Raw genomic sequence first — 20025 nt, 5'->3', positions numbered from 1 at the left:
AGTTCTTCCTGCAGGTGGCCTCATCTCTCTGTATTACCAGCCTTAAAAATGTCCATACTGGCTGGGCGTGGTGGCTTATGCCTGTAATCCTAGCACTTCAGGAGGCTGAGGCAGGTGGATCAGCTGAGGTCGTGAGTTTGAGACCAGCCTGACCAACATGGAGAAACCCCCATCTCTACTAAAAATACAAAATTAGCCGGGCGTGGTGGTGCATGCCTGTTAATCCCAGCTACTCAGGAGGCTGAGGCAGAAGAATCACTTGAACCCGGGAGGCGGAGGCTGTGGTGAGCTGAGATTGCGCCATTGCACTCCAGTCTGGGCAACAAGAGCGAAACTCCGTCTCAAAAAAAAAAAAAAAAAAAAAAAAAAAGTCCATACCATTCGCCCTAGTAATTATCTAGGAATCTATTCTGGAGAAACAAATGGTAAAAGGGTGAAGACTTTCATCAAAGTATTATAATATCAGAAAACCTGAAGACAACCAAAATATTGGTTAAATTATCTACATTCATCCAGCACTTTCTGGAAGCTGACCACTTCCTTATGCAGCCTTTAAAGATGGCCTAATAATATTTAAATTTTGGGAGGGAACTTCCAATAAAATCAAGAGTTTTAAAACCACATAAGAGGGCTAATTCCCAATTATGTAAATACAAATATGTGTGTATAGTTTTTGCATAGGATAAAGAAAAGGAAATGTATTGAATGTTAACAATATGTATGGCTCACTTACTCCTTTTTGTGTCTATTTTCTAAGCATTTTACAATGATTATTGCTTTGAAAACAAAAAGGGTTTTAAGAGATGAGGATAATGCTTACTTTTAATTGTACTAAAAAGGATGTTTATGATAGCAGAGTTTAGGTATTACATTAACTACCACCTCTTGGATGTTTTTACCTTTATCTTTTTCCGTTTATCAAAAGGTAGCTCTTTACTAATTCGGATTACAGGGAGCTGGGTTTGTTTTCCTTCCTTAGGGGAGTATCAGCATAACTAGTTTAGAGTGGTGCAGGTGAACTGCTGTCAACTCCGTAGGCCAACCCTAAACCTTCACTGTTATTTTATAACTTCTACTCAACAGCTTGCAACCTTTCAAGGTTAACAAGGTTGATGGGGAATGGTCCTTGCTCTCAAGAAGCTCGTAGGCGGCCAGGCGCTGTGGCTTATGCCTGTAATCCCAGCATTTTGGGAAGCTGAGGCAGGTGGATCACCTGAGGTCAAGAGTTCAAGACCAGCCTGGCCAACATGGTGAAACCCCGTCTCTACTGCAAATACAAAAAATTAGTAGCCGGGCGTGGTGGCTCACGCCTGTAATCCCAACACTTTGGTAGGCCGAGGCGAGTGGATCACCTGAGGTCGGGAGTTCGGGACCAGCCTGACCAACACGGAGAAACCCCGTCTCTACTAAAAGTACAAAATTAGCCAGGGATGGTGGCATGTGCCTGTAATCCCAGCTATTTGGGAGGCTAAGGCACAAGAATCGCTTTGAACCTGGGAGACAGAGGTTGCAGTGAGCTGAGATCGCACCATTGCACTCCCGCCTGGGCAACAAGAGCGAAACTCCATCTAAAAAAAAAAAAAAAGCCAGACATCTCCATCTAAAAAAAAAAAAAAGCCAGACATGGTGACAGGCACCTTGTAATCCCAGCTACTCGGGAGGCTGAGGCAGGAGAATCGCTTGAACACTGCAGAGGTTGCAGTGAGCTGAGGTCACGCCATTGCACTGCAGCCTAGGCAACGAGAGTGAGACTCCATCTCAAAAAAAAAGAAATACATGGTGAAGGATGTGCACATTTAACTATAATTCAGTCATTTTCCTCACCTCTTTTGGCTTCCAGGCACCTGTTCCCGCTCCTCCTATGGCTCTGACAGCACTTCCTTCACCTGCCTCTTAACTCTCGGCTCTTGACCCTGTGTCTGTTTTCCTAATCTTGGAATGATCCCATCATCCCTGAGAAGACATCTGGGTGCCCTGGCCAGGGGAGACAGCTGATGGGCAGAGCATCCCTGTGTGTGCATCACGAACACACTGTAGAGTCTGCAAAGTTCTGTGAGGGCAGAGCAGTAAGGGCAGCTGACTCAGGGAAGGCTTCTTGGAGGGGGTGGCATTTGAAGGATGGCAGTGGGGGTGGTGGAGGGAGGACAATCCAGGCAGAGGGAACAGCATATGCAAGGCAAGCCAGGCATTTCACTGATCAATTCCATGTTGAGTCACTGTCTTGGAGTCTATGCCACACAATGCCTGGGATATAGTAAGTGCTCAATAAATGTAAACTGAGTATAGTAGATGATGTTACTGCTCGGCCATGTTTTACAGAATGGAGAGCATCAGGCTGTAAAGGGCCTTCCTGCTTGCCGCTCACCCTAAGGATTGAGTTTTTCTTTTAGGCAGAAGTGGGCAGTAGAGAAGGCTCAAAGCCAGGGAATGTGAGTGGATTTGACTCACCAAGGACACTGCTTCCTAAGCCAGGAGGGAAATATTGGTGCCCTGCCTGGAAGTTAGTTTCAGGGGCCATTTCTGCAGCTGACAGAAGGATCTGGAGCCCAGTTGGGTAGAATAAGTTAGGTTTTGGCATTTCTTCTTAGAATCCCAGAAGGAATTTTAGCAATCAGCCGGTCCTGCTTCTAAGGGTCAGAGAAGATTCTGGATACCCCTCACATCAACAGCTCATGCAGCAGAGGAAAGATGAGGTCTCAAGGTGCCCCCCTGCACCCCAAGTGTGCCCTAGTCCAGCCAGGGTCCTCAGCACTCCACAGGCAGGGCTGGCTGTGTCTCCAAGCAGGGGCCTCTCTGCTTTTGCTCACAGAAACATATTCTGGGATCAGTGAAGAAGGAAAATAAGTTCACGGCACCTTCTTCCCCTTCAAAGTGATAATTATTTATGGGTTTAAGAAAACCCAGCAGGTTGTGAACAGGGAGTAACTGAATCCTGCCCCATTTCCAGACAACATGGACAATGAAGTCAAGGCTCACAGATGAAAATACAGAAATGTTCCCCCTTTTAGACTGGTTCTAAACTGCTCCATACTGACACACATAATCACCACCCAGGTGCCAGGTACTGTGCCAAGCACTGGGCGAGGCATGACGCCATCTTTTTTAAATTAAAAACCTGAAGGACCTCTACAAGGTAGAAAAACTGAAGCTTAGAGAAATTAACCTGACCAGAGTCATGCGGCTAAAAGAGCAACAGATGTTGGTGCCCAGCTCAGCTGTTTTGAATTCCAAAGCCTTGCTCTTCATAATCTTTGATAACTTCCACATGATATTCATCCCATCTGTATTCATTTCTCATGGCTGCTGTGCTAGCTTCCACAAACTTGGTGGCTTAAAACACCAGAAATTTATTCTGTAACAGTTCTGGAGGCCAGAAGGCCAAACTCCAGGCATCAGCAGGGCTGTGGGCCCTCCAGAGGCTCTGGGAGGGATTCTGCTCCTTGCCTCTTCTGATGGCTGCTGTTGCTCCTTGGCTTATGGCTGCACCACTCCAATCTCTGCCTCTGTGGTCACATTACCCTCTCTTTATGTGTCAAATCTGCCTCTGATCCATCCTATAGATATGTGTGATTGCATTAAGGGTCCACCTAGCTAACCCAGAATAACCCCCCTGTCTCCAGATCCTGTTGTTTTTTTTGTTGTTAGTTTTTTTTTTTTTTTTTTTTTTTTTTTTTTTTTTTTTTTTTTTTTTGGAGACAGGGTCTCACTCTTGTCACCCAGGCTGGACTGTAGTGGCATGTTCTGGGCTCACGGCAACCTCCACCTCCTTGGCTCAAGCCATCCTCCTGCCTCAGCCTCCTGAGTAGTTGAGACTACAGATACATGCCACGATACCCAACTAATTTTTGTATTTTTTACTAGAGACAGGATTTCATCACATTGCCTAGGCTGGTCTTGAATTACTGGACTGAAGCAATCTGCCTGCCTCAGCCTCCCAAAGTGCTAGGATTACAGGCGTGAGCCACCACGCCCAGCCTCCAGATCCTTAATTACATCTGCAAAGGCCCTTTTTCTAATGAGGTAACATTTACAGCAGGGGTCCCAACGCCCAGACTGCAGACCATTACCAGTTCATGGCCTGTTAGGAACCACAGCAGGAGGTGAGCGCCGGGTGAGTGGGCATTACCGCCTGAGCTCCACCTTCCGTCAGATCAGTGGCATTAGATTCTCATAGAAGCGGGAACCCTATTGTGAATGGCGCAGGAGGGGGATCTAGGTTGCGCACCCCTTATGAGAATCTGAAGCCTGATGATCTAAGTTGGAACAGTTTCATCCCAAGACCCTCTTCCCCCGACTTGTATGAAACCAGTCCCTGGTGCCAAAAAAGGTTGGGGACCACTGATGTACAGGGATTGGAATATAGATATCATTTAAGGGGGCATTTTTCAGCCTACCACACCATATTTGTCCATTCCTTAATTTATTCCTACACAGACCCTAACTATGTGTGTATGGGCATTATTTAGGAGCTACAGAAATCAGGAGAGAAATAGACACAGTCCCTGCTCCCAGGGACCTCATGGTCACTCCTGTGACCTTTCATACAGTTTCCCAGATAATCCGGTGATAGACAATAGGAGTAAGATGGTAAGGATAGTCACAAGGACAATAGCTGTCACTAACCAGCAGCACTGTTCTGACACTTAGAATGTATGTATTAACTTACTGACTCTCACCACAGCCTTATCCACACCTGTAAGTGGGCTGCAGTCTGTACTTTTCACTTCTCTGCAGGAGCACATGGGAGAGGTGGTCAAGGTGGGCAAGGAGCGAGGTGGTCAAGGTGGGCAAGGAGCGGGGTGGTCATGAAAGGCTTCCGGTAGGAAGTGCCACTTCCACAACACAAGGACAGGAATTAGAGAAAGTGGAATTGGGTGGGGGTAGGATTGAGGCCTCCCACCCACTAAGCAAAGGGAGGCAGGAGGGAGCCTGGATGCTCCCAGACTAGGGTTAAGGAGAGGCAGGAGAGTATGAAGACACTGCACAATGCCAGCTCAGGCAATGGTGGCCATTGAGTTTTCAGCAGGGGAGGGACCTGATCAAACTTGTTTCTTCCTAGAGAAGGGGCCAGAGTCCCAACTGTCCCTTCCATGTATATTTCCCAGTATATTTCCAGCCTGCCCAGGCTGCTGCAGCTGTTGGAAATCCCCTGGAGAATCAGAGGTCACCTGGAGGAAGCGGAGGACAGAAAGGAGGCTCCGCGCCTTCCCGCTCTATCCATGGGGACCTCTTGCTTTCCTGGAGCAACCCCCTTCACCCTGCAGCCGGCCCTGACATGGGTATTCTCTTGCTGCTTCTGCTCGGGGCTGCACTCTGAGCTCTTGGATCAGGGTTTTGGGAGCCCTAGTGGTCCCAGGTCCACTTCCAAGGACCCAAGGACTCCATAAATTGCACCATCTCTGAGGGACCTTTGGGTAGGCACTCAGCCATTTCTGCAGGCCCTCTTGGGCTCCTAGAGCCTGGCACCTCAGTGTAGATCACACTGGGCCATGACTGCCCCCATCAAGTTCAGCAAGTGGCTGCACCCCTTTCACTGTCTCCCTAGCATACCCAACACAACGTAGGTGCTCAACAAAAACGTGACAACCCCAGAAAGAATGCCTGTGACGTGCTTTGCTGGCCCCAGCAGCACAGCGGTGAGCAAGAGACCCAGTGCCACTGGTGGCGGAGGCAGGTGTCCTTCAAACCATCGCCCACCAGAGACAAAACTGCAGAGACCTGGGCAAGGAGAGTCCGGTCAGGGAAAGCTCTCCTGGGGGATTTTTGAATTTGTGATGATCCTGTCTTTGACAAGAACTGGCTAATCTGGTTGCGGGATTCTGTCTTGGTTCACTTGGGATTTGTTCATGCTCAGGTCTGAGGTCCCCGCCTCTGCCAGCTGAAGTGGGTGAGTCTTCCAGCTCCCCTGTCCCCAGTTAGGGGGCATTCAATGCCAGGCTGAACGCGGAGAGCCATTTCTGCAGCCCCCACCAGGGGGCAGCCCCAGCTCCTGGCCATCTCCTTTCTGTGCTGAGCCCCTTGGGTGAGAGAAAATGGCACGAGCTGACCTTGGACGAACTAATATCGGGGTACCAGGGGCAGGCAGCAGCCCCCAGCTTCCACTCCCTACCTCCTTGCTAGGGGGCTGGCTGGATCTCCAGCAGCCAGTCTCTCCCTGCCAGCTGTTTGTCCTTATTCTCCACTTCCACCTCCATTTTGCAGGGTAGGTCGGGGGAAAGCAGCATTGCTTAGATTCGCTCTCATCTTCAGTTGCTCTAAAAGGAAGGTACTATTATCCTCACGGTACAGGCGAGGAAACCGGCTAAAATATGTTAGTATCCTGCTGAGCGGCATCCAGCTAGCAGAGACGCTCCTACTCAGCCGAATACCCCTACTCCACTCCCACGGCCTCCCCTTTCCCGCTTTCTCACATTTCGGACTCCTCAATCCTCAGAACCACAGGTCTCTCTTCCCAAGAGGTGTTGCCTTTCGTGGCTCTCAGACGAACTGAAGGGTCAAAGGAGAGTAGCTAAAAGCCAGGTTCATCCCAGGAGCGGGGCTGGAAAGAATAGGTCCCCGCCCACTGTCAGAAGGCAAATGGCAGTCCCTGCGCAGGATATATTCAGGGTTGAGCCGGAAGACCACAGAGGTACAAACCGAGGCCCAGCTAGGGGAGGCCATGCAGTTCACCCCGTACTCCCTGTCTGCGCCACTACGTTGCTCCCGGCTCCTCACATAATGGGCGGGCCCATCCCCTCTGGGTGGGGCTTCCTCTGGGCCCACTCTTGCCTGGAGATCAGGGACTTGAAGGTAATTAAGACATATCTTGCCCTGGAGGGCTTCCCAGCATGGTAGGGGAAATGGGCATCCCACTAGAGAATTAATAACTAACTGGGCACCTGGAAGAAGGGCTTAGAACTCAGAATAGAAGACAAGATGGCGTGCCATCAGAGAAGCCTTCCCGGAGGAGGAAACCTCTGTGCTGAGCATGACAGCATAGGTGGGAGTAGACTCAGCCAAGGCCTTTTTTTAGGTTGGGGCCAGTCGTTGCCACAAAGACCTGATGTGCCGAGCAAGAAGGTGGAGAGAAGAGCCCGGCCGGGTCCTGCAGGGCCCCGAGGCTGGGCTGGGAAGTTAGCACAAGCTGGGGTGGAGGCTCCGCTGAGCACTAATGGGAGGAGGCCACGGTCCTGACCTAAAGCCTGCGGCCAGCGGGACAGAGATTCTGTCCTGGATTCTCTGAGCTTGGGGCATGCGGGCTGCCAGGGAGGTGTGATGGTGGGAACCCGGGGAAAGGGAGGAAGCCTCTTCCAGGCGTGGGGCAACCTTGGGCCCTGAACAGGCAGGCCTCTGGAAGCGCCTCGCTTTTCCTCCCTCCGGCCTCATCCTGGTTTTCTCCTCATCTCCCCGTCGCAGGGTCCCGGGTCCAGGCTGGGGTTCAGTTGCCTGCTCCTCCTCTCTGTGCCCTCCCCCGCCCGATGGCCCCACAAGTGCTGTCTTGCAGGAGAGCGCCGGGAGACCGCAGCGCCGAGGTGAAGAGCGGAGTCCAGAGCCCTCCAGAGATGGCAGCGAATCCCGGCCCTGCCTCTTGCCAGCTGTGTGGCCTAGAGTGAGTCCGACCTCTCTGGGCCTCAGCTTCCTCCGGGATGAATGCAGTCACGGAACGCGCCAATGCAGGAGGCCCCCAGGACATCCTGAGCGCTCGGGAGACGCCAGGCGCGGCAGCGGGCACGGGCAGCGTAAAGGGGCGCGACCCCGCGGAATCCTCCGGCAGGGCAGGGCCTTTGGGTGGCTCCGGGTGTCCAGAGGAAGGGGTGGGCTCGGGGACGCGGAGGGAAACTGGGGACGCGGAGGGAAACTGAGGTCGCGGAGGACGCGGCCGTTGGCAGTTCGCTGCGCCTGCCGGCCCCGCGTGGGCCGCCCCACTCGGGAGGACGCGGGCTCCTTTTGTCTGCAGCGTCCCCGCAGCCGCCGCCGCCGCCGCCTCCCCCTCTCCCTCCCATTTTCGCCGCGGCCCCCGCCCCTCCCCTCCCCGCCCCCTATTGCCCCTCCTCCTTCCCCTCCCCACTCTTCTCCTTCCCTCCCCTCCCCTCCCTTCCCCTCCGGAGCGGCTGGGGCTGCGGCGCCGCTGCTGACACGGATCGGCCGCGGCCGCCACCGGGCGGAGGCTGCGCGGCGCAGACCCAGACGGGCGGCCCCGGAGGGCGCGCGGCGATGGCGGCGGCGGGCAGGCGGCGGGCGCGGCGGGCGAGGGGTCCGGGCTGAGCTGCGGGCCGGCCCGGATGGCGGGCGGCGCGGGCTGGTCGGGCGCCCCCGCGGCTCTGCTGCGCTCCGTGCGCCGCCTGCGCGAGGTGTTCGAGGTGTGCGGCCGCGACCCCGACGGCTTCCTGCGCGTGGAGCGCGTCGCGGCGCTCGGACTGCGCTTCGGCCAGGGCGAGGAGGTAAGCTGGCCCGACCCCAGTCCCGGCCCGGGGACCCCAGCCCAGCCCCGCCGCCCCTCCCCCAGCTCCCCCGCCGGGTCACCCGCGTGGCCCGAGGCGGTGGCCTTCCTCCCAATCCCCTCCCTCCGCCGGAGCCCAGGACCTCGGCCCCCCCGGGTATCCCTGGCCCAGCCGGGCCCTCGCTTTCCGCCCCCCGGCGCCCGTGCCCCGAGCGTCACGCGTCACGCCTAGGGTGGCTTCTGCGCCCACCTTCCTTCCTCGGCCATGCAGGTCCTTCTGAGCGGTCTGCACATCCACCCTTGTCTGGGGGAGAGAGCTGCCAGAATCCGGCCCTAGGCTCCCCACCCCACCCGGCGCTGCGGAGACCAAGATGCAAGGGTCTGTGTACGTCCTGCTGGGCCGGGCTAGGGGGTGAAAGGGACCGGTAGGGGTGCTCTGCAGCCTTGGCTCCTCGGCTGCACACACCCTGCCCAGACACGGAAGGAGGTGTCTGCTGGGGCCACCGTGTACTCCCGGGCCAGTGTCGGGTGACCTCTCATTCAGGCTCTGCTGGGCAGCCAGGCTGGCAGCTGGCTGTGTTGGTTGCGGCAGGCCAGGCAAAGCCAGGCTCGGGGAGTGGTGGCTGAGCAGAGGGCTTTCATGTGGCGGGGCCGCATCTATTTGGGGAAAGCAGGACTTACGTAGATTGTTAACAGGGCTGGAAGCGGAGGGTCGGTGCCGCCAGTAGGGTGGACGGAGTCATATCACTAAACGCACACTACACCAGTGTCCTCTGGTGCCACCGGCATGGGGACTGGGGACTGTGTCTCAAGGGGAGGACAAGACACCCACCTGGCTGAAATGGTCAGGGGTTTCCCCTGGAGCCAAAAGCCCTGAGAAGTGGGTTTCCAAGGCCATCTAAGGCCTCAGGCCCTGCATGGGGGGCCTGGGGCCATGGGCCTCAAATGGGCACTGGCTGGCATTGTGTTCCCAGAACAGGTCGGACCAGGCATTTCAGAACATGGGAGAAGCTGGGTGATGGCCAGGTTGGGCCCGTGCCTCTGCGTCACCAGAGAGTGGGAGGCGATTGAGAATCATCTCTCCACCCGCACCTGGGCATGGGCCGGGACCTGTGAGTCGCTGAGAGCTGTGGGCAGAAGAGAGTGAGGCAGCTTCAGGGCTTGAGAACTCAGGTACCCACCACAGGAAACACCACTGCAGTGCCTGTGAGAGCCCAGACTGCCCTCTGCGGGGCTTTGCTGAGGGACAGTGCCTGCTGCCACCATGACCCTTCTTCCCCAAAGGCCAGCCAAGCCCTTCCGTTTTTCCAGTGGCTCCCATCTGGGGCAGGCTGAGCAGACTCCTGGCATGGGGATAGTCGCGCTCCTTCCTCTCAGAACACAGACTGCAGGTCGGGTAAAGAAGCCACCAGCTCTGGCTGAAACCTGGAGTCCCCGAACCCAGAGCCTCAGTGGTGGGAAGGGCCTCCCAACAACCTCTGGCAGGGGCCACCGGCCTCAGCCACATGCCCAGCAAGCCTCACCCACTTCTCCCCCAGCTGGACAGTTCCTGCCATTAGAACCTTCTCCCTCATACACTCTAGAGACAGACCTGCTTGTCACTTAGTCATCACCGTTCTGCACAGGGACTCACATAGGTCTCTCTTCTTTGGGGGAGCCTTTAAATATTTGAAAATAGCACTCCTGCCCCTTCTCTCCTTCCCAGCTCCATACTCCCATTTTCCCTTCTCCAGGCCAAATACCCCAGTTCCTGAAGCCCTAGGCCATTTCCATGTGACCCAGTAGCCAGACCTCTGGCTTCTGGCCTTGGAGCTGCCATCGACTAATTCTGCGATTCAGTTTTCCTAGCAATAACATGAAAGGGCTGGACAAGCAGACCGCCCCCACCCCCCCCCCGCCCCCACCAGGACTATATTAGCCCCAAGACCTCACACATATGCACACAGCTTAGGGTGGGGCTGCCTCTGAATGGGGCACTGCACTCTGCTCATATTAAGTTTCTGGCCACCGAAACCTCCAGGGATCTGTTTTAGAAACCTCTGCCAAGCCAGGGATTCTCCACCCTTCGGGGAGGGTCAGTGATTTTTTTCTTTTAAAAGCATACTCTGAGATTACTACAGAAGCGGTGGATATGCATTGCAGAAAACTGGAAATAGGGACAAGCAAAATAAAAAGTATTGTGTCCTATCTCTCAGGCAGCGCCTCAATGACACTTCTGTCAGACCTTTCCAGAGCTGTTTCCATGCTTATATGTCAATTTTCTCCAGAAAATGAGATCATACTGTGCATACTGTTTTGTAACCTGATTTTTTTTGCCGGTAAATGATCATGACTTTTCTGCTTCAATAAATTTTCATCTGGTTTAATATGCAGACCTTTTTCAGATTTCCCTATTTGACCCCAAAATGTCCATTTTTGCTGTTTCCTCTCCAGGACTGTGCAGTGTATGTGGTTGTTGTCACCTTTTAGTCTCTCTTACTGTAACACAATTCCTTTTTCTTTTCTTTTTTCTTTTAACAATCCTGGCTTGTGGAAGCATTCGGGCCTGTTGTCTGTCAGTAATTTCTGGAATCTAAGCCTGTTTCTTGGCCCTTATTCCCATTTAATTTCGTCTTGTTCATTTCATCACATTGTATCTGTCAAGAAAGAGAATCTAGCATCCTACCTCTATCACTCTCAGCTGTGCTGCTGCCTGCGGGCTGAAGAAGCAGTGCTTGGTGTGTCTGAATCCACAAGGCTGGTTAAACATTGCAGGGCAGGACCATGGACAGGGCCCCGAGGCACTTGTAGGGGTGGTTTTCGACTTATACTGTATTGACCGAGACCCGTGGAAATATATTTTGCATCTCTACTCACTACCCATCTTATCCCCTGATGCATTACAAAATCGGAGTGTTGTTTTCCAGCGGTGGGGTGGCGGTGGGGGGGCTCCCTTACGAAATGCAGTGTACTCTGTTTCTATTTTATTTGTTTTAAAGTCAGGCAGTGACATTGATTTCCCAGCCACTTGTGCTCTGGGATGGATAATGATCATTCATTAGATATGCAGTTCAGTGAACTTAGAGCTGATTGTCCACAGTTTACCACCTACCCCCAGAATACCAGGGATACCAGGATCAAATGCTTTGCAAAAACCAAAATATACTAGGTCGTAAAGTATGAAATAAATATCCATAAGGCCATAATGAAATATATATATGTATAAATTATTGAACAGATGATAATAAATAAATAGGAAAATCTCTCGTATAGAAGAAATCTGAATAACATATGTTGATAATTGCCTCATTGAGGAAGTGAAGCATAACGTCCCACCGTGTAAGCATGAGATGTGCGTAGTGGCTTCCTTATAAAGGGTAGAGTTTGGAAAGTGGGGGGAACAGCAACTGTATAGTGGAGAAACCCAACAAACACTGTCTCAGAAGGTGATCAAGGACAACATGGATAGTGACAGGTTGTGATGATGGCACACACCCTTGGTGTGATGTGGTGAGACTAGAACTTTTCCTCTGTGGTCTTCCTCCCAAACCAGTAATCCCAGTCTAGTCCTGAGAAAAATGCCAGACAAATCCCAACCGAGAGGCATTCTACAAAATGCCTGATTAGGACCTCTCAAAATTGTCAAGGTCATCCAAAACAAGGAAATTTTGAGACACTGTCAGAGCCAAGTGGAGACTAAGGAGGCAGCTGACTAAATGCAGTGTGGTGTCCTGGATGGGACCCTAGAATCAAGAAGAGGACATTAGGTAAAAACTAAGGAAGTCTGGATCAAGTATGAACGTTACTTAATAATGTTATTTATGGATTAGGTTAGTCCCTGATAGTTCCCGACTTTGTTGACCTAGGTATCACAGCAGAAAAGAGGAGACAATGGGCCGGGTGTGGTGGCTCATGCCGGTAATCCTAACACTTCGGGAGGCTGAGGTGGGAGGATCACTGGAGCTCAGGAGTTCGAGACCAGCCTGGGTAACATGGTGAGACCCCCATCTCTACAAAAAATACAAAAATTAGCCCGGTGTAGTGGCGTGCACCTGTAATCCCAGCTAGTTGGGAGACTGAGGCAGGAGAATCGTTTCAACCTGGGAGGCGGAGGTTGCAGTGAGCTGAGATTACATCGCTGCACTCTAGCCTGGGTGACAGAGTGAGACCCTGCCACCAAAAAAAAAAAAAAGAAAAAAGAAAAGAAAAGAAAAGAAAGAAATGCAGATTTTTGAGGGATGGGGGCACACCACTGCCCTGATCCTGAAAGTCTACAATGCCAGGGAGTAGGACTCTGATAAGTATGTAACATGATGGCTCAACACCCTGACCCTGCGTTGCCTTCTGATGTATTGCATTGTCTCCCTAACCTCTTTAGGCCTCTATTTACTCATCTATCAAATGGGGCTGATCAGAGTCCCCATTCTATAGGGTTATTGTGGGGTTTGAGTGAGTTAATACATACAAAGGGCTTAGTCCAGTATCTGCACAGAGTAGGCATAATATCAGAATTGCTGGTGCTCTCCTTGTCATTATTATTATTTTCTAAACACTTGCAAGCATTTTTGAGAGGCTGTTCTAGGCTGGAGATTTGCTAGGAATTGAGGTCAAGATCTGGCACCGGCCTCTGTGTGCTCAACTCACCCTCCTTAACCAGCTGTGGTGTTCCTGCCCCTCTTACGTCCCCTCGGCAGTCAGAATGGCAGACATTGAAAGCAGCCAGAGATGTCCTGGACCACACTTCCCTGTGACATGGTCCTCTTCCCTTTCCAGTTTGAAGACCGTCCTTCTTGCTAGAAAAATAGAAATAAGAATCACCAAGTAGGCCTCTCCCATGCATTAACACAGCACCATCTCCTCTGGACAGTGGGCCTGTCCTGCCTGCTTGGAAATGAAATGATGGTCCCCACTGGGCTCCCTGAGTCCTCAGGTCCCCTCTGAGCTAATGCCTGCTATGGGGGAATTGCTAGTGCCACTTGGGTTAAGCCTGGGTCTTTGAAATGGCAAAGGGGTTGGGGTGCTAGGATGGGCTGAGACCGGCCAGGAGCCAGCCCTGGGGCTGGGATCGATGTCTTTTGAGATACGTGGCTTCCAGGAACAGGAGCACCTGGAACTAAAGCCCCTCTGCTCAGGAGTAGCAATTGGATAACAGGGAAGAAACAACTGTATCCCCACAGCCGTGGCTGGAGGAAGGGGTGAAGGGGAAGGTAGGGCCAGATCAGTGGTTCCCTGTAGGCAGTGAGACCTAGGCAGCCAAGAGTGGATGTGTATGAGAGAACAGGGGATGGGGAGCAGGATTGGAGGCAGGAGGCCTCCTCGGGACTGTGGCACATGGTAAGAGAGGAAGAGCATCCTAACTTGGGCAGTGGCGGGGGGTGCAGAATTGACAGGGGCCTGGAAGGCCGGCAAAGTCCCAACGAGCTACTCCCAAAAGGTGATAGTTAAAGGTGCTCTTTTGAGACCAGGCAACCTCTATGTACCCCACCCTAATGAGGCTACCATGCAGAGTGACAAGGCTGGCACATCAGAAGGAAGGCCCAGGTGCCCTGAGCCTGGCAGAAAAGGTGGGAGTGCCTGGGACCTGAGGTGGAAGCAGGACAAGAGTGAGCCCAGAGAGACGTTCTCTTTCCTATGCTTCTGGGAAACTGTGCTCCTGAGGTTGGAGGTCATCATGGAAGTGGGGCCAAGGCTGGGGTCCCTTGGGGCCTGGGGATGGGCATGTGGCACCACACTCTGCATTGAGGCGGGAGGACGAGTCCTAGCTGGGGCACCCTCTGGCCTCTTGTGCCCACCAGTTTGGCTGTGCTGGGAGGAGGCCAGATGCAGAAAGTCTGCTGGGACTCATCCATCTTATCAGACACACCCCTGCCTTTTTTTTTTTTTTAATTGAAACAGGCTCTCACTTTGTAGCTCAGGCTGGAGTTCAGGGGTGCATCATGGCTCACTGCAGCCTCGAGCTCTTGGGCTCAAACCATCCTCCTGCCCCAGCCTCCCAAGTAGCTGGCACTGCAAGTATATGCCACCATGCTCAGCTAATTTTTTGTCAGACACTTTTTTTTTTTGAGACGGAGTCTCACTCTGTCACCCAGGCTGGAGTGCAGTGGCTCGTTGCAACCTCCAACTCCGGGGTTCAAGCGATTCTCTCACCTCAGCCTCCCGAGTAGCTGGGATTACAGCCATGTGCCACCACGCCCGGCTAATTTTTTGTATTTTTAGTAGAGACAGGGTTTTGCCATGTTGGCCAGGCTGGTCTTTTAACTCCTGACCTCTGGTGATCCACTGCCTGAGCCTCCCAAGGTGCTGGGATTACAGGCGTGAGCCACCACAGCTGGCCTGTCAGACACTCTTGACGAAGCCTGAATCCATTTGGCAAAACCTTGCTGAGTTCCAGCATCATTCCCAAGACACTGGAGTTCTAGAGAAGGAGGAAGTGCCAGCGTTGAGAGACCGTGCTATGCGGAGTGGGGGGTGTGATCCCTGCCTCCATTGGTGAGACCTGAATGCGGGACATATAGACCTGAGTAGGGGGAAGAATCAGCCCTTCCCATCAGCAAGACGTGCCCTCCGAGGGATATCAGTGGGTAGAGAACCTTGAACCATCCACAAGCTTCCCTTAGGGGCGTCCAGCCCATGAAGTGTGACGTTCCCCCTTGTACAGGTGGGTCACGAGGCTGGACAGGCAGCGTGGCTTTCAGACCTGGCCCTGGCTCTGAGGCTTAGGAGCCTTCCCTAGCACCGGGAAGAAAACCAAAGAGGAAAAGAAGAAGAAAGGACCGGACAGAGGGAGGAGAGGCTGGGCCAGGAGATTCCTGTGTGCTGCCTGGGCTGGTGGGCGGGGAGTAGGGAGCCCAGGAACCTGGGAACGGGGGCGATGGCTACAAAGCCACCCCTTTTTCCTTCAGCAGGGCCTCCACTGCCTGAGAAGTTCGGCACTGGGCAACACTGCCTTGGAGGGCAGTGCATTGCTAGGGTGGGCAGCAGGCTCCTGGACAATGGTGCCCCGGCCTGGTCAACCTTCTGCCGGCAGGAATAGGGGTGTTCACAGGTCCACATGGTGGAGGGGGTTCTGCCTCAGCCCTGGAGTGTAGGGCGGAGGGCTCCTTCCCTTCCTGTTGCAGCACCCCTTTGGCCCACTGAGCAGTCATCCCCACCCCAGCCCTGAGCAGTGCCACCAGGAACGGTGCAGAAGGGGAACCTGACAGCTGGCTGAGATAGACTCTTAGAGCTGAGTCACACCAACCTGGGCGGGATGGAGGGGAAATGCCCGCTGGCCTGGAAATGGCATATGGCTTGCCCAAGTCACTGCTGTCCTCCTAGCCCCAAGTTATTGGGTAAATGCGCTGAAATTTTTATAGAGTTGATTTTATGGAAGTATCCCTTACATTTACCCTTAACACGGGTCCAGATTTAAAAATTTTTTACTCTAGGCCAGGTGTGGTGGCTCAACCCTGTAATCCCAGCACTTTGGGAGGCCGAGGCGGGTAGATTGCTTGAGGTCAGGAGTTCGAGACCAGCCTGGCCAACATGGTGAAACCCTGTCTCTACTAAAAATACAAAAATTAGCCGGGCGTGGTGGCATGTGCCTGTAGTCCCAGCTACTTGGGAGGCTGAGATAGGAGAATTGCTTAAACCCGGGAGGCGGAGGTTGCAGTGAGCTGAGATTGCACCACTGCACCCCAGCCTGGATGACAGAGCGAGACTCAGTCTCAAAAAATAAAAATAAATACATAAATACAAATAAAAAATTTTTATTCCTAGGCCCAGCGCAGTGGCTCAAGCCTGTAATCCTAGCACTTTGGGAGGCTGAGGCAGGCGGATCACTTGAGGTCAGGAGTTCAAGACCACCCTGGCCAACATGGTGAAACTCGTCTCTATTAAAAATACAAGAATTAGCCAGGCGTGATGATGCATGCCTGTTATCTCAGCTACTCGGGAGGCTGAGGCAGGAGAATCGCTTAAACCCAGGAGGAGGAGGTTGCAGTGAGCCGAGATTACGCCACTGCACTCCAGCCTAGGCGACAGAGTGAGATTCCATCTCAAAAAAAAAAAAAAAAAGCCATTTTATTCCATTAACATCTTGGGTACCTACTGTGTGCCAACCCTGCCCTGGGCACTGGGAAACAGGAAACAACAGGGACCTGGGCTCGCATTCTGATGGGGGTCACAGAAAAGAGGCAAAGGAATAGAAACAACTGTCAGGTGCGGGTAAGTGGCAGAAAGAAACATTAGTGCCGAAACAAAAGCCAGTGTACTTAGAACAATGTCATAGATGGCTATTGAGGTGGAGCCCAGAATGAAATGGGGGCTGCACCTTGCATATGTCTTGGAAACGTGGTCCAGGCAGAGGCAGGAGCCTGCCCAGGGGCTTAGAGGCACAGTGAGCCCGAAGACAAGGGTGGGGCCAGTTCCTGTGGCCTTCCCTGCAGGGGCTTTGGCTTTCTTGGAATGAGATGGAAGTCCCCAAAGGGTTCTGAGCGGAGGATGAGATACAGGATCAGACTTAGGTTTAATGGGGACCACCCTGGCTGCTGTGTGGCTCCTCGGAGAGGCAGAAGGGGCCGGGGAGAGGCAGGGAGACCAGCACCAAGGCTAGTTCTTCACCCAGGTGATGGGCGCTGGGGGCCAGGAGCAGAGGAGAAGCCGTGGAGCAGTGGCTGGATCTTGAAAATGGAGCCAATTGGCAGTGGGAGTGAGCAAGAGGAGACTTTGGAGACAGGCTGCCGTTGCTGGGTGGGGAGGCAGAGAGGAAGAGGGCTGGGTGAGGACTCGGGAGCTCCACGTTGGCCTGAGACCTGAGTGCAGCTGTGGAGCCAGTGGCGATAGACAGGTCTGGGGACCACGCTTCAGCCCCCGCCGCCTGGCACATCCTGGGCTCTTTCTCCCTTTCCTTCTACCCTGGCCCTGGGGTCTCATCTCATTGCCCACAACAAAGGAGTTTACAGAAGCTGACCTAGGTGTGGTCTGGCCCCCTTTAAAAGTGAGGCTTGGCCGGGAGCGGTGGCTCATGCCTGTAATCCCAGCACTCTGGGAGGCCAAGGCAGGCAGATCACGAGGTCAGGAGACCGAGCCCATCCTGGCTAACACGGTGAAACCCCGTCTCTACTAAAGATACAAAAACAAAATTAGCTGGGCATGGTGGTGGGCGACTGTAGTCCCAGTTACTCGGGAGGCTGAGGTGGGAGAATGGCGTGAACCCGGGAGGTGGAGCTTGCAAGATCACGCCACTGCACTCCAGCCTGGGCGACACAGCGAGACTCCGTCTAATTAAAAAAAAAAAAAAAAAAAATGCCAGGCTTGCCCCAGCATCTTCAGATTCTTGGAGACTCCCCCAGGGGCCATAGCTTAGGGTCACCAATTCCCTGCAACCTGTCACCCCTGAGGTCACTGCTGAGGACCCATTGTCCATAGCTTCTGTGCCCTTGAGGGCAGGATGAGCAGAGTAGCCCAGAATCCTTATAGGTTTCTATAACAACCCATGACCCAAGACGGGGAGCAGGCTCCATACAGCCGTAGCCCAGATTCCAGCTGTAAGGACCTCTGGCTTCCCTGGAGACCAAGGCCTTGAGTCCAACACACACTGCAGTTGCTGTGGCTCAGGGCTTACAGGCGCAAAACCCGGAGAAGATTGCCAGCTTCCTCCAAAGTGTTTGCTGATGACACATGGGCCTGCAGTGGGCACTGTCCCCAGGAAGATCCCAGTCTAAGGCTAGCACCTGGACAGGATAGACAGAGGATCGATTTGAACCAAAACAAAAACCAGAAGGGGAGTAGAGGTCATTCAGTGAGACTCCCATTCAGTGCCTGCATCACTCAGTAGCCAAGAGACAGGGACGCGCTGCCTCCCAAGGCAAGCCCATTCTCACCTGGCAGGGCTCTGGCTGAGTTCTTGTTCATATAACGAGCTGAAATCTATCTCCTAGAGTTCCATCTGCTCACACTTCCTCCACCCATTCATCCAACCATCTGCCTGCCGGTTCACCTAAGCATCCACTTACCCATCCATCTACCCATCCATCATCTCTTCCATCCATATATACCCAACCATGTACCTCCTGATCCATCCGTCCAGTGAACCGCCCATCCAACAGTCCATCCACCCATCCATTCATTAGCCACGCACCCCTTAGTCCACCCATCTGTTTATCCACCCTTCTACCCACTTCCGTAGCCTCCCCATCTGTCCATGCATCCATCCATCCATCCATCCATCCATCCATCCATCCATCCACCATCTACCACTTCCTGAGTATCAGTCATGCAAAAGTCCTAAGCACAGACCCAGGGTTGGGGACTGGTATTTTCAGGAGTGACAAGTGTCTCCATGTGGTGAAAGGACAGGAAGGGCAGGGAGACTGAGAACTCAGGCTGGAACAGGGACCAGATGGTGACTTTCAGGAGGGCTCAGGAGCTGGGAGGGTCTGAGTAGCTCAGATGAGTTTTGGATGAGCAGCAACACCTCAGTGCAGTGATTCCTGCCCTCTATGGAATCAACTCTTTTTTATGATTTCTCACTTCCCACACAGGCCATTGGGTCTGGCAAGAGCTGGGACCTTGCTGAAAAATGTGAAGGCTCAGATTATTTTATTTTTATTTATTTATTTATTTATTTATTTATTTATTTATTTTTGAGACGGAGTCTTGCTTTGTCGCCCAGGCTGGCGTGCAGTGGCGCAATCTCGACTCACTGCAAGCTCTGCCTCCCAGGTTCATGCCATTCTCCTGCCTCAGCCTCCCAAGTAGCTGGGACTACAGGCACCCACCATCACTCCCGGCTAATTTTTTTTTTTTTTGTATTTTTAGTAGAGACAGGTTTCACCGTGTTAGCCAGGATGGTCTCGATCTCCTGACCTTGTGATCTGCCCGCCTTGGCCTCCCAAAGTGCTGGGATTACAGGCGTGAGCCACCGCGCCTGGCCAGATTATTTTTAAAGGTGCTTATTATGATAGGTGGACCTCAGTTTCCTTATCTGTAAAATAGAGGTCATACCCCTATTTGTGGCACTGTTGTGATGGTTGGAGATTGAATATATAGAGATACATGAGTATGACTGAGCATGGTGGCTATTGCATCATTTATTCACCGCCCCGCACCCCCGCCCAGCCATGACCCACATGGGTACTGCCCTGCCCTCAGTCCTAGGACTGCACCTCTGACCCCTTTCTCTGCCCAGTACACCCCAGGCATGGGGCTCCCTTGTGCAATGACCAAAGTCTTCTGCAGCCACTGGTGATTTTCCATGGACAGAGAGGATATGGAGACCCAAGGACTCCAGGACCCACCAAAACTTGCTGGCTGCCTTTGTATTTCTTTCTTTCTTTCTTTTTTTTTTTTTTTGAGATGGAGTCTCTCTCTGTCACCCAGACTGGAGTGCAGTGGCGCAATCTCGGCTCACTGCAACCTCTGCCTCCCACGTTCCAGCAATTCTCCTGCCTCAGCCTCCCAAGTAGCTGTGACTACAGGAGTGCACCACCACACCCAGCTAATTTTTTGTATTTTTAGTAGAAACGGGGTTTCACCATGTTGGCCAGGATGATCTCGATCTCCTGACCTTGTGATCCACCCGTCTCGGCCTCCCAAAGTGCTGGGGTTACAGGCATGAGCCACCGCGCCCGGCCCTGCCTTTGTAT

General features: G+C 53.0%; 2 protein-coding genes across 3 annotated transcripts in view; one reads left to right on the top strand and one right to left on the bottom strand.

Moving 5' to 3' along the window:
• Positions 1–6109: 6109 nt before the first annotated feature.
• Positions 6110–8030, bottom strand: LOC134808872 (WAS/WASL-interacting protein family member 1-like). Its single transcript, XM_063798737.1, has 2 exons — positions 6411–8030; positions 6110–6254 (listed from the first exon to the last, which is right to left on the bottom strand). Exon 1 carries the CDS (start codon positions 7980–7982, stop codon positions 7611–7613), a length of 372 nt encoding a protein of 123 aa, XP_063654807.1. The 5' UTR covers positions 7983–8030; the 3' UTR covers positions 6110–6254; positions 6411–7610.
• A 53-nt stretch (positions 8031–8083) lies between these two features.
• Positions 8084–20025, top strand: part of RAB11FIP4 (RAB11 family interacting protein 4) — a 146287-nt gene continuing 134345 nt past the window's right edge. The window contains exon 1 of one of the 2 annotated variants that reach the window (XM_016932058.4): positions 8084–8420. In XM_016932058.4, the coding sequence (XP_016787547.1) occupies positions 8262–8420 (159 nt within the window). In that variant the 5' untranslated portion in view covers positions 8084–8261. The remainder of the gene's footprint in view (positions 8421–20025) is intronic. The other variant, XM_016932059.4, reaches the window with a different exon arrangement.

The sequence above is a fragment of the Pan troglodytes genome, chromosome 19, assembly GCF_028858775.2.
Source record: "Pan troglodytes isolate AG18354 chromosome 19, NHGRI_mPanTro3-v2.0_pri, whole genome shotgun sequence".
Classification (NCBI taxonomy): Eukaryota; Metazoa; Chordata; class Mammalia; order Primates; family Hominidae; genus Pan; species Pan troglodytes.
Note: the sequence above shows the minus strand (reverse complement) of the source record. Positions and strands in the feature narration are given on the sequence as shown.